The sequence below is a fragment of the Nicotiana tabacum genome, chromosome 3 (assembly GCF_000715075.1).
Source record: "Nicotiana tabacum cultivar K326 chromosome 3, ASM71507v2, whole genome shotgun sequence".
Taxonomy (NCBI): domain Eukaryota; kingdom Viridiplantae; phylum Streptophyta; class Magnoliopsida; order Solanales; family Solanaceae; genus Nicotiana; species Nicotiana tabacum.
In genome coordinates, this window is record NC_134082.1 from 69,406,400 (window position 1) to 69,419,194 (window position 12,795).

Consider the following 12,795-nt stretch of genomic DNA (forward strand, 5'->3'; position numbering starts at 1 on the left):
TTTTGAAGGAATATATGCAAATTTAAAAAATAGTTTGAGGAAAAATTGGGTATCAACATTTGCCCATCTTTACTCGGGAAGGATGAAAGAGTTTTCGGGTAAAGAAATGATGACCAATTTTGACCGAGCGAAATGGTTTGGGAAGATTTATGCCGCAACCTGGCTTCTGAGTTGCCTACATATCCCTGGTTTTATATTAATCAGGTCGTATGTAGTTCAGGATCCATCGGCGGAGTATACCGATGAAGTCATTTCAAGAACGGACGCAACATCTAGGGCCGAGTGAGTGAATAGTTTACGGGAATGGTTAGGTTTGATATGGCTGAGGGAACTGGAGCGGGATCGCTCCTGCTGGGATAGTCGTTGCTCACTGGTTACCTTCCAATAAACAATACAAGCATATATTGCATAATTTAAACATGATGCAAATTCCCGTTGGACCATGAATGTTGTCTTTGGACGATGAGGATGATGTACTTAGACCATGATGTCCTGGGCCATGAAGCGTATGATAAGGGATTCGCAAGCCATGAAATGATGTTCTCGGGCTATGAGGATGGTGCCTCCGAACCATGATGCCTTTGAATAATGATATGCAAAAGATTGAAAGAGATCATCAGGCCATGACATGGTGTTCTCAGGCTTTAAAGATGGTGCCTCTGAATGATGACGCCTTTGGATAAGTTGGCGATATTTCAGCCTATGAAGGATGCAGTAGTATGATGCGGACAAGACAGAGCTTAGTCTTGCGAATTGAAGGGCAGAGCTTAGCCCGTAAGAGAAGCGAGATAAATAGTGCTTTGGATAGTGCTTAGTTTCGAAGAAAATTGGAGGCCGAGCTTACCCTCGGAAGGCAGAATGATAGTCTTATGCAAAGATGTGAATGTAGATGGAGGTAGATCTTAACCTCGGAAGGCAGAATGGTAGCCTTATGCAAATTGGAAGGCATAATAGTAGCCTTATGCGATGCAAATGCATATGGAGACAATGTTTAGTCTCGGAAGGTAGAATGATAGCCTTATGCAAAGATGCGAATGCAGATGGAGGTAGAGCTTAATCTCGTAAGGCAGAATGGTAGACTTATGCAAATTGGAAGGTAGAATGGTAGCCTTATGCAATGCAAATGCAGATGGAAACAACGTTCAGTCTCGGAAGGAATGCAATGCAAATGCAGATAGAGACAACATTTAGTCTCAGAAGGCAGAATGGTAGTCTTATGCAAGAATGTAGATGGAGACAGCTTTTAGTCTCGGAAGGCAGAATGGTAGCCTTATGCAAGAAATAAGATAAAAACTGACAGTAGAGTTTTCTTAGCTGATAGCAAATTGCGGCGTTGTGATTATTGGGAGCATTGTGACATACGGAACATCACTGGTGTGTACTGATATTAAATGTTGGTGAGTGCAACGGTTCTGAGAATTGTATCTTAAATAATGTTTGTCCCGGGGGCGTACAATATGTCTAATCCTAGTGCCTACATCCAAAGAAAAATCGTTAGTTTTGTAAGGGGTTTGTCCCATGGGCGTATAGTATGTCTTCCACAGTTTGATGAGTTGAAGTTTTTGACTGCTACTCGTGTGGCGATCGACTGAAATTACTTCAGAATTTTGAGGGTCCTCCTCAAAATTCTGCCCCAGTTTCCAATTACGGGGGAAATGAGATTTTATTGAATTGTGACCGAACCCATAGGGTTGCCTACGTATCCCCTCTTAAATGGGAATCAGGCCAGGTGTAGTTCAATTTATATCATATAAGGAAAGCATAAAGATTACACATAGTAACGCTTGACTGTATCTGAATTGATCGGCTTTGGCCAGACTTTTCCATCCATTTCTGCAAGTATGAGGGCTCCTACTGTCAAAACCTGGTGAAACATGTATGGACCCTGCCAGTTGGGAGAGAACTTCCCTTTGGCTTCATCTTGATGCGGAAAATTTTTCTTTAATACCAGTTGTCCCGGTGCGAACTGTCTTAGCTTGACTCTTTTGTTGAAGGCTCTAGATATTCTGTTATGATAAAGTTGACCATGGCACACTACATTCTTCCTCTTTCCGTCTATAAGGGCTAGTTGCTCATAATGAATTTTTACCCACTCCGCGTCGTCGAGCTCAGCTTCTTGTATGATCCTTAGGGAAGGAATTCCTACCTCAACGGGAATGACAGTCTCTGTACCTTAAACCGGCATATATGGGGTTGCCCCGGTTGATGTGCGGACTGTGGTGCGATACCCCAGAAGAGAAAATGATAACTTCTCGTGCCATTGTCTGTGATTCTTTATCATTTTCCTTAATATCTTCTTGATATTCTTATTGGCGGCATCTACAAATCCATTCATCTGAGCCCTGTAGGCTGTGGAATTCTTGTGTTTGATCTTGAAAGTTTCTCACATAGCTTTCATCAAGTCGCTGTTGAGGTTAGAGCCATTATCAGTAATGATTGACTCTAGAATTCCGAATCGACAAACAATGCAGTCGCGGACAAAGTCTGCCACGACTTTCTTAGTCACTGCTTTGTAAGATGCTGCTTCGACCCATTTGGTGAAATAGTCTATGGCTACTAGGATAAACCTGTGTCCGTTGGAAGCAGCAGGCTCGATTGGTCCAATAAAATCCATCCCCCAAGCGGCGAACGGCCACGGTGAGCTTGTTGTGTTGAGCTTGCTTGGAGGTACCTTTATCATGTCTGCATGTATCTGACAATGGTGGCATTTCCGGACATACTGGATGCAGTCTGTTTCTATAGTCATCCAAAAGTAACCAGCTCTGAGTATCTTCTTTGCTAAGATAAAATCGTTCATATGTGGACCGCAGGTCCCAGCAAGAATTTCCTCTAGTAGCCTGGATACTTCCTTTGCATCGACACATCTTAATAATCCTAAATCGGGAGTTCTTCAATACAGGATTCCTCTACTATGAAAGATGTTATTGGACAATCTTCGAAGTGTGCATTTCTGAGCAGGATTTGCAAGCTCTGGGTACTCTCCTTTTGCCAAATATTCCTTGATATCATGAAACCAAGACTTTCCGTCTGCTTCTTCTTCAACATGGGCACAGTAAGCTGGCTGATTATGGATTTTCACCGAAATGGGATCAATGCAATTCTTGTCAGGATGTTGTATCATAGATGATAGTGTAGCCAATGCATCGGCTAATTCATTTTGGATTTTGGGAACATGCTGGAATTCTGTCATCGTGAACCTCTTTCCCAATTCCTATACATGATGCATATATGGGAGTATCTTGGAGTTCTTTGTCGTCCATTCTCCCCGTATCTGATATATAAGCAAGTCTGTATCTCCAATCACTAGCAGCTCTTGAACGTTCATGTCAATGGCCATTTTGAGACCTAAGATGTGGGCTTCATATTCTGCCATATTGTTGGTGTAGGGGAACCTGAGTTTGGCAGACACCGGATAACGCTGACTGGTTTCTGATATTAGGACTGCTCCTATGCCAACCTTTAGCTCTGGCTATTTCACTCTTTTCGCTTGATTCCCTATTTTGAATGTCTATATCCTTGAAGCTTTTGTGAATTAACATGTCATTACTCGTATCCTTGCCTGTTTTGATGTTATTCTTGGAGTTCCATACTTCATGGTATGTGAACTTGCCTAATTTTAATTCCGACTCTAGAGAAGTCCGACACTTCTATGAGGAACATGACCGAGCTTGTTGGCTCTCATACTACATCCATTCAAAAATTGGAGATGAAAACGAGAGACCTCTCTAGGGAACAAAATCTGAAGCAAAAAGGGACACTTCCAAGTGACTCAATTGCGAACCCAAAGGGTAGTAGGAATAGTCCAACTTCTCATATCATTGCAATTACTACTCGGAGTGGGAAGGTACTACAAGGAGGAAGTGAACAAGTGGTTGAAGTAGAAGAGTCCGAACATGAGGTTGAGGTTGAAGAGCCAAGTGTTGTTGAAGTTGAAAAGGTTCCGGAAAAGTTAAAAGTGCAAGAAGAAAATCGGGAAGAGGTAAAGGAAAAGGTAAAAGAGACACCAAAAACTCTACCACCTATTCCTAGACCTCCTCCTCCATTCCCTCAAAGACTTGCTAGGAAGGTTGATGATAGCAAACTCGAAAAGTTCTATGACATTCTCAAGCAATTATCGGTGAATATTCCATTTGTGGAAGCATTTCAAGAGATGCCGGGTTTTGCTAAATATTTGAAAAACTTGATTACCAAGAAGAGAACCACCAAGAATGCAGTGGTGAATGTGACTCATCGGGTTAGTTCCGTCATTGCAATATCCACCGTTCAAAAGAAAGAAGACCCGGGAGCTTTCACTATTCCATGTACTATCTGGGCACATGATTTTGCAAGAGCCCTTTGTGATAATGGGGCTAGCATCAACTTAATGACTCTTTCCATTTACAAGCAAGCAGGGTTAAGTATGCCAAGGCCCACAAGTATGAGATTGCAAATGGTCGATCGTTCCATATAGGGAATGGTGGGAATTGTCGATGATCTGCTTGTTAAAGTGGGAAAGTTTCATTTACCCACCGATTTCGTAATCCTTGATTGTGCGGTTGAAAAGAGATCCCTATCATTTTAGGGAGACCATTCCTAGCCACAAGAAGAGCACTAATAGATTTAGAATGGAATGAGATCAAATTCCGCGTGAATGATGAAGAGGTCACATTCCAAGCAAGCAAGGGTATGAAACTACCACATGAATATGAAAGCATTTTGGTGATTGATGTTGTTGATGAAGTGGAAGATACGGTTGAAATGAAGATGGAAGAACAATGCCTCGGTGAGGCGTTGGCGGCTATTTTGGTAAACGTTGATGGCGAAGATATGGATGGGTATATGGAATCAGTTAATGCATTGGAGGGGCTTGGGTCCTACACTTATGCTCCGACAAAGCTCTCTCTCGACTTGGAGAATATAGCCACTCCTCCCGCAAAGCCTTCTATTATTGAGCCACGGCAACTAGAGCTCAAATCATTTCTAGCACACTTGAGGTATCAATTTCTTGGCTCAAATGATACTTTACCGGTAATCATTTCTTCTTTGTTGAATGATGTGCAGGTAGAACAATTGATGGATGTCTTGAAGGAGCATATGAAAGCTATTGGATGGACAATTGCAGACATCCGAGGGATTCCCACCGGAATTTGCGAACACAAGATCCAATTGGAGAATGAGACTAAACTAAGTGTGGAGAACCAACAACGGTTGAACCCGTCCATACAAGAGGTGGTAAAGAAAGAAATCATCAAGTGATTGGATGTCGGGGTAGTCTACCCCATTGCTAATAGTTCTTGGGTGAGCCCGGTGCAATGTGTGCCTAAAAAAGGAGGCATGATCGTGATTGAAAATGATAAAAATGAGCTCATCCCAACAAGAATGGTAACCGGATGGAGGGTGTATATGGATTATCGGAAGCTCTATAGTGCCACGTGCAAAGACCATTTCCCTATGCCTTTTATTGATCAAATGCTTGATCAGCTAGTAGGAAGGTCATTCTATTGCTTTCTTGATGGATATTCTGGTTACAACCAAATCAATATAGCATTGGAGGACTAAGAGAAGACAACATTCACTTGCCCTTATGGAACTTTTGCCTTTAGCCGGAAGCCTTTTGGTTTGTGCAATGCTCCGACTACATTTCAAAGATGCATGATGTCCATCTTCTCCAACATGGTGGAGGATTTTCTAGAGGTTTTCATGGATGACTTTTCGGTGGTAGGTGACTCTTTTAAGTATTGTCTTAATAATCTTAGACAAGTGCTCAAGATATGTGAGGAGACCAACCTTGTGCTTAACTGGGAGAAATGCGATTTCATGGTGGATGAAGGCATTATATTGGAGCATAACATTTCAAAACATGGCATAGAGTTTGATCGGGCAAAGATCGAGATCATTTCCAAGCTTACTCCATCTACTTCAGTTAAAGGTTTCCAAAGTTTCTTGGGGCATGCTAGATTTTATAGGCTTTTCATCAAGGATTTTTCCAAGATTGCAAACCCCATGTGCAAACTCCTTGAGAAATATGCAAAATTTGTGTTTGACGAGAAATGCCTCAAAGCCTTTGAGGAATTGAAACAAAAGCTCACCACGACACCTATTATTGTCACACCCGATTGGTCTCTTCCATTCGAACTCATGTGTGACGCAAGTGGTGTAGCTATTGGAGCAGTGCTTGGCCAATGTTACAACAAGGTTCTTCACCCGGTCTATTATGCAAGCAAGGCAATCAATGGAGCATAAATGAATTATACGGTGACTGAGCAAGAACTTCTTGCCATTTTCTATGCCTTTGAGAAATTCTGGGCCTACTTCTTCGGATCCAAGGTGATAGTGTACACAGATCATGCCGCTCTTCTCTATCTTATAGCAAAGAAGGATGCAAAGCCTAAGTTGATACGGTGGGTCCTATTATTGCAAGAGTTTGACTTCGAAGTCAAAGATAGAAAAGGGACGGAAAATCAAGTGGTGGATCATTTATCAAGGCTTGAAGAGGCACGGAGACCAAAGGGAGATCTTGAAATCAATGATGCTTTCCCGGATGAACACATATTGGCATTATCTAGCACTTTTGCTCCTTTGTATGCCGATATTGCTAACTATTTGGTTAGTGACCTTATTCCGAATGGATTGGAATCCTATCAGAAGAAGAAGTTTTTGAGAGATTGTCGGCAATATTATTGGGAAGAACCATTCTTGTTCCGTGTTTGTATTGATAACATCATCCGAAGGTGTGTTACAGAAGAGGAGATTATGCCAATTCTAAATTCATGCCACGACTCACCGATTGGGGTCACCATAGGGGAAATCGAATCGGTGGAAAAGGTGCTTGAATGTGGTTATTATTGGCTGTCGATTTATCATGATGCCAATCAAATGGTCAAGGCTTGCGACCAATGCCAAAGGCAAGGATCAATCTCCAAGAGGCATGAAATGCCAATACACTTTGTGATGGAGATAGAAATCTTTGATGTGTGGGGAATTGATTTTATGGGCCCCTTTGTAAGCTTTTATGGTATGAAATATATCTTGGTGGCTGTGGACTATGTGTCCAAATGGGTTGAAGCAATTGCCTTACCAAACAACGAGGCAAGGAGTAAGACCACATTCTTAAAGAAAAACATATTCACACGGTTTGGCACTCCTAGAGCCATTCTTGGTGATGGTGGGTCTCATTTCTGTAACAAGGCTTTCATGGGGCTACTAGATAAATATGGAATCAAGCATAAGGTGGCCACACCTTATCATCCCCAACCAAGTGGCCAAGTTTAAGTTTCCAATTGGGAGATAAAGAACATTCTAGCAAAGACTGTTAGTGCAAGCAGGACCGATTGGTCAAGGAAGTTAGATGATGTATTGTGGGCATACCGCACGGACTACAAAACTCCTATTGACACTTCTCCTTATCGGTTAGTCTTTGGCAAAGCTTGTCATCTACCCGTAGAACTGGAGCACAAAGCCAGGTGGGCTTTAAAGAGGTTGAACTTGGACTGGGCAGAAACTGCAAATTTGAGGTTAACACAACTCAATGAAATGGAGGAATTCCATTTCCATGCATATGAAAGTGCAGCTGTGTACAAAGAAAGGATGAAGTTTGTCCACGACAAAAAGATCTTGAAAAGAGAGTTCAAGCTAGGTGACTTGGTTTTGCTCTTCAACTCAAGGCTCAAATTGTTTCCGGCAAGCTCAAATCGAAATGGTCTGGTCCATTCAAGATGGTCAATGTATCCCCATTTGGAGCTATGGAATTAGAATCGGAGGATGGGCTCTGAACCTTCACAGTAAATGGCCAGCGAATCAAGCACTACTTGGGCACAGATGGAGAAAAACATTTGGTGGAACAGTTGGCTCTCAAAGATGGTCTGTGCCCGACCAATTAGTGTATCCAAAAAAGGTCAAACTACGTCGTGCCGCGACGTTAAATCAAACGCTTCATGGGAGGCAACCCATGTATGGTAACATTTTTTTGTCCTTTAAATTTTAACCTTTGTTAGATAGATTTACTTGAGCTATTTAAAGTGTGTGTTAGAGTGCAGGTAATTCAAAATATCATAACACTGGGTAAAATCGCGTGTGAAAGGGAAGAAAAGTCACCATGGGAATTCTGCTACACATATGAGGTCGCATTTTAACTATGCGGGCCGTATTCTGGTCGCAAACCCAGACAGTTTGTTTGGCTAAATTTGATGGCAGGAATGTGGCGAGGAGGTGCACTTTGCAGACCACATTTCAATTATGTGATCGCACAAGTGCACCGCATTGTGTCCTCAAGCAACTCAAGTTTAACCCACCACATAACACTTATGCGGTCGCATAATGTGTTATGCGGTGACTTACCCACAGCGACCTCACAGGTAAGTAACCCTCGCATATCATCAGCATTCAAACACTTTCAAAACAAAAGAAAAGAAATTTTCTTTTTTATCAGAAAGAAAAAAAAATGAAAAAAAAAAGGAGAAGGCAAACCGGCTAGTTGAATCGAAAAAGTAAGACAACACCTGTGAATTCATCTCCCAAGTGTGCTTATTAATCCATCACTGGTATGTTTCTCCTTTCCCGATTTCATCCTTGTAAATTTTAGTTTAAATTTTGTTGTGTTTCTCCTATTTTTGTTTCCTGTAGTTTTTGTTCTTTTTCCTCTTCGTATGTGGGTATCTGTTCATAATGTGAGGGGGTTCTTGGATAGGTAGTTAGGTTTGGGGTGCTAGGTAGTGAAACAAGGTCCTCCATTGTTAAGGGTTGAGTTCAAAATGTTGAGAACAATAATTTCTGCGGACATTGTTGCCGCAAAATGAACCCTAGGTGGCCTGAAGAGATGACAAAATGTGGTGACTTTGCGATCGCATAAGTGATATGCGGATCGCAAAGTCACCGCATACTGAAATAGTTTCATGCCTTTTGTAGCCTGTTGTTTGCGGCAATTCTGCGATCGCAAATCCATCTTTGCGGTGGACTTTGCAATCGCATAGTGTGAATATACTTCCCAAGCATTTGGTTATGCAATAGTTACGTGAACCACATAATGGATATGCGATCGCATAACACATCGCATAATTATATCCCTTTAGTAGGCTGAAAGTTTGCGACATGTTTGCGGTCCGCATAGTGGTTATGTGACTGCATAACCTGTCGCATACTTGTAATTCTTTATACTTTTTTTCCTGTTGTCTGCTATGTTGCTCACACTTCATTTCTTTGTAGATATGGATCCTAGGAAACATGTATCTTCTTCCAGAAAAAGGGCTTCCACCAGATGTCAAGCACAACAAGCCAAACGTTCACGACTAGACCCTACTGCTGCACTTCCCTCCCAGTCTGATAAGGAGGAGACCTTGCCTTCAGTTGACCTACAAGCTGAGGCAAGAAGAAAAAGAGGAGATGACTTCCAACTCAGGCTTGGGGTCGGTGGCTCTAGGGAGTTGTATAGAGAAGGGCTTACAAAACGAAAAATACTTGCCAAAAAACAACTGAGTCTGAACGGGCTACAGGAACAATACCCTCACATACCGGAGAACATAAAATCTAGAAAATGGGAGTTCTTCATTGAGCTGCCGGATGATTACAATGAAACATTAGTTCGTGAATTTTATGCATCATATGGAGCCTTCAGGACCCCTCACCACAATTGCAACAAATTTTTCTGTGATACTGTCTTGGTTCGGGGGAAACAAGTGTCTGCAGCAGTGATACCATAAATAAGTTCTACTTCCTTGACTGGAGACCAAGCACATCTGAGTATAATGCCAAATGGGCAAACCGGGATAATGAGCGTAGTTGGATAGCGTTAGTGATAGCTAAGGGGACCCCTGCTTGGATTGACCCTCTGCGTAAAATATTCAAGAAAGATCTCACACGAGAAGGTCGATTCTGGCTCAGTTTTGTCACCTCTCGATTGATACCATCCCGAAATGAAATTGACATAAGCATTGCAAAAGCTCTTCTCATTGCATGCATTATGACTGGGATAAAGATTGATGTGGGTGATTTCATCTTCCGAGAGTTAGGGATCCGGGCCAACCAGACAGCGATGTCACTTCCATTCCCATGCTTGATCACAACCCTCTATAAGGCTGTGGAAGTCCCTACAATGCCACACACAAACAAAATGGGGAAAGCACTGAAGGATATTAATATCACGTGTATTTATAATGCAGTAGATGTTGCTCCCCCAGAGGTTCAGACCCAGATTCATGCTGATATAGAGCCTCAGATTCCCAGACTCCTAGGTCTCCTCAGGCTACTGTTGCATCTACTTCCACTCCACATCCCACATCTCAGGCCACCATTGCTCATCCTTCTGCCTCACTACCAACTGTTTCGAGGCTTGGTCTCTTAGTTCAACATGCAAATGCTAAGGTAGATCAGCTTCTGAAGAACCTTCCCACCCTCATCAAGCAGGCATTGACTCCTATCCAATCCTCAGTGATGGCCCTCCAATAGCAACAGATATCTTATAGGGATCGCTTAAAGCAGCTTGAGGTGTGGGTTGAAAAGATAAAGCAGGGTCAAGTTGGTGACTTGCCAAAGCTCTATGATGATGTTGCCACAATGAATACTGAGCTCCACAAAATGCAAACTTTGGAGTTCGATCTATCTTCCTTCATTCCCAAGGAAAGTGAGTAGGGAGAGGACACAACAGTGGCTGGATTGGATAATGACTTCCCCATATTGATGACAGAACCTGCACCTCAGACAGTCGAGGCTTCCCAGCCTCCAGCTTCCCCTGCACGTATTGACATTCCTTCTGAGGAGGATTCCGGACACTCTGTAGAGTCCAAAGGTGGGGAGGCAGACAAGGGAGATACTGATGAGGTGTCATGGTCTGAGGAGGATGAGGGCCCTCAGGAGAAGGGTAAGCAGATTGCTACCCCTACAGTTGCAGAGGAGGAACAAGCATATGTTCAGAAGGCAATTGAACATTCGCTAGCAGACAAGGTCGCCCAAGCCATTCCATCGACCACTCAGCTATCAGCAGGCGAGGCCAGCAGCTCACAGGCCTAAGCTCCAGTGTCGGGCTAGCTAGAGATCCCTCCTCCATCAGTGGAGGTCACTCCTCTGGTCGAGACCTCATCGGTCCCAGCTTCAGCATCAGAGGGTGACCCCACCATCATTCAGACGGCTTCCGACTCCTATAGAGCTTAGTGCGCCTTAGGGAGCCCCTAAACTCTGTTTTACATTTTCTTGCATTGGGGAGAATACATGCTTTTTAGTTGGGGGTGGGATAGCATTGTACCAATTTTTGTGAATTAAACTATTGTACATGTTTTTGGGTTATATAAGCAAACTTCCATATATACTTGTGTTGTGATTCTGTATATATTTGTGTTTTGTGGTTTTAGTACATAGGTGATCTTTGTATATAAAAAACAAAAACAAGTAGATAGTTGTATGTTCATATTTAGTAATTAGCAATGAATCCTCCTTGGTTTTTCTTCGCCGGATTCTTTTCCAAGGATGTAATAGTAGAACCAGGGAAGTAAAATGAAATATTTTGACCGGTTTGGTGTAATTGTCTAGTTTCAAGCATGTGTGTCTGTAAATAGCCTATACCCTTCCATTAATACAAAAAAAAAAAATCAATTGTGTGAACTTGAGGCTCGCTCTTTGACTCTATGTATACCTAGAGTTATACATGTAAATATGATGAAAGCTTCAAGTTGCCAAGTGTTGACTCGAGGGCTAAAACTATGTTGAGCCAAACAGTTCGTGTGCCATGTGTGTGAGTCTTTGTAGAAATAATTCTTGTGTCTACTTCTGCCATCTAGAACTTGCCCAGTTGGTCTTTCGATGCTTATGATAATTACATTTGGTTGGAGAAAAGACCTTAGGCAGTCTTTGTGATTTTGGAAAACCAGTTAGCCTTTCAAGCTACCCATTGTACAGATAGTATCACTAGTTACCCCACTTGAGCCTTTAACCTTTTCTTTGCCTACCTCATTACAAACCTTTCCCCTTTTGTAAAACGATACCCTCTTTCGAACTCGTACCTCCTTGAACACTAAGAATGAGGCTAAAAGCCTTAGTTGGGGGTGTGGTGTCAAGCCGGAAATTGGCAAGGTTCTTTACAGTGAGTGTAGGAAAGTATACCTCAAAGTGCGAAACTACTCAAGCTCCAAAAGCAAAATTAAAAAAAACAAATTTTGCAAGGGAAAAGAAGAAAAAGAAAAGAAAAGGAGTTGTATGTATATATAAATATGGAGTCTTGAAGAGAATTAGAGAGGTATTTAAGGTGGCTCAATGTTGGAAAGTAGGAGCTAATGAGGGCTAGATGATTTGAAAAGAAGCAAAGAACAACACGAAAGAAAAATGTGAGTAGTGTTCAAGGAGGGTGTAGTTACTTGTACCCAAATGCTTATCCGAGCCTTCCCTAAACCTACATTACAAGCTTAAAAAGTCCTTATGGGATCTCCAACCGAACGTTTTTAGAATAAAGCGATGAATTGAAATAAGGGCAAGCTTATGGTATGACATGTTGTAAAACTTGAAACTCTTTTTGAGAGTGAGTGTCTTTGTGAATCCCTCCCTTTTGTTGTCATTATAAATATTGTGAGTGTGGGACTTTATTTCTAGTGAGGGCACATGAATTGTGAGGTTGGACAAAAGTTGAGTTCTTGATGTCGAATGCAATTGCACTCAACTGAGAGTAACATTTTGTCAAATTGGTCGAGGCTTAAAGTTTCACAAGTTGATTAGTTTTCCTTGTAAATAACAATGATGGTTTAGGAAGGATAAATAAACGAAAGGGCATGCTCGTAGTACTGACAACTAACACCGTCCGTGATCACTATTGTTTCATATCGTTTAGATGGAGACTAG

At 42.1% G+C, this 12,795-nt stretch overlaps 1 protein-coding gene across 1 annotated transcript; it reads left to right on the forward strand.

Annotated features, from left to right (window-relative positions):
• Window positions 1-6,222: 6,222 nt before the first annotated feature.
• Window positions 6,223-7,251, forward strand: LOC142176430 (uncharacterized). Its single transcript, XM_075244152.1, has 2 exons — window positions 6,223-6,710; window positions 6,987-7,251. The coding sequence occupies exons 1-2, from the start codon at window positions 6,223-6,225 to the stop codon at window positions 7,249-7,251; spliced, it is 753 nt and encodes a 250-aa protein (XP_075100253.1).
• Window positions 7,252-12,795: the final 5,544 nt, after the last annotated feature.

What these genes read in the sequence shown, in the direction of transcription:
- LOC142176430 (XM_075244152.1), top strand. Translation starts at nt 6,223, where the DNA reads ATGAATTATACGGTGACTGAGCAAGAACTTCTTGCCATTTTCTATGCC. An exon ending in ATTGATAACATCATCCGAAG is followed by an intron (nt 6,711 to 6,986) that starts GTGTGTTACAGA and finishes CCCCTTTGTAAG; the next exon opens with CTTTTATGGTATGAAATATA.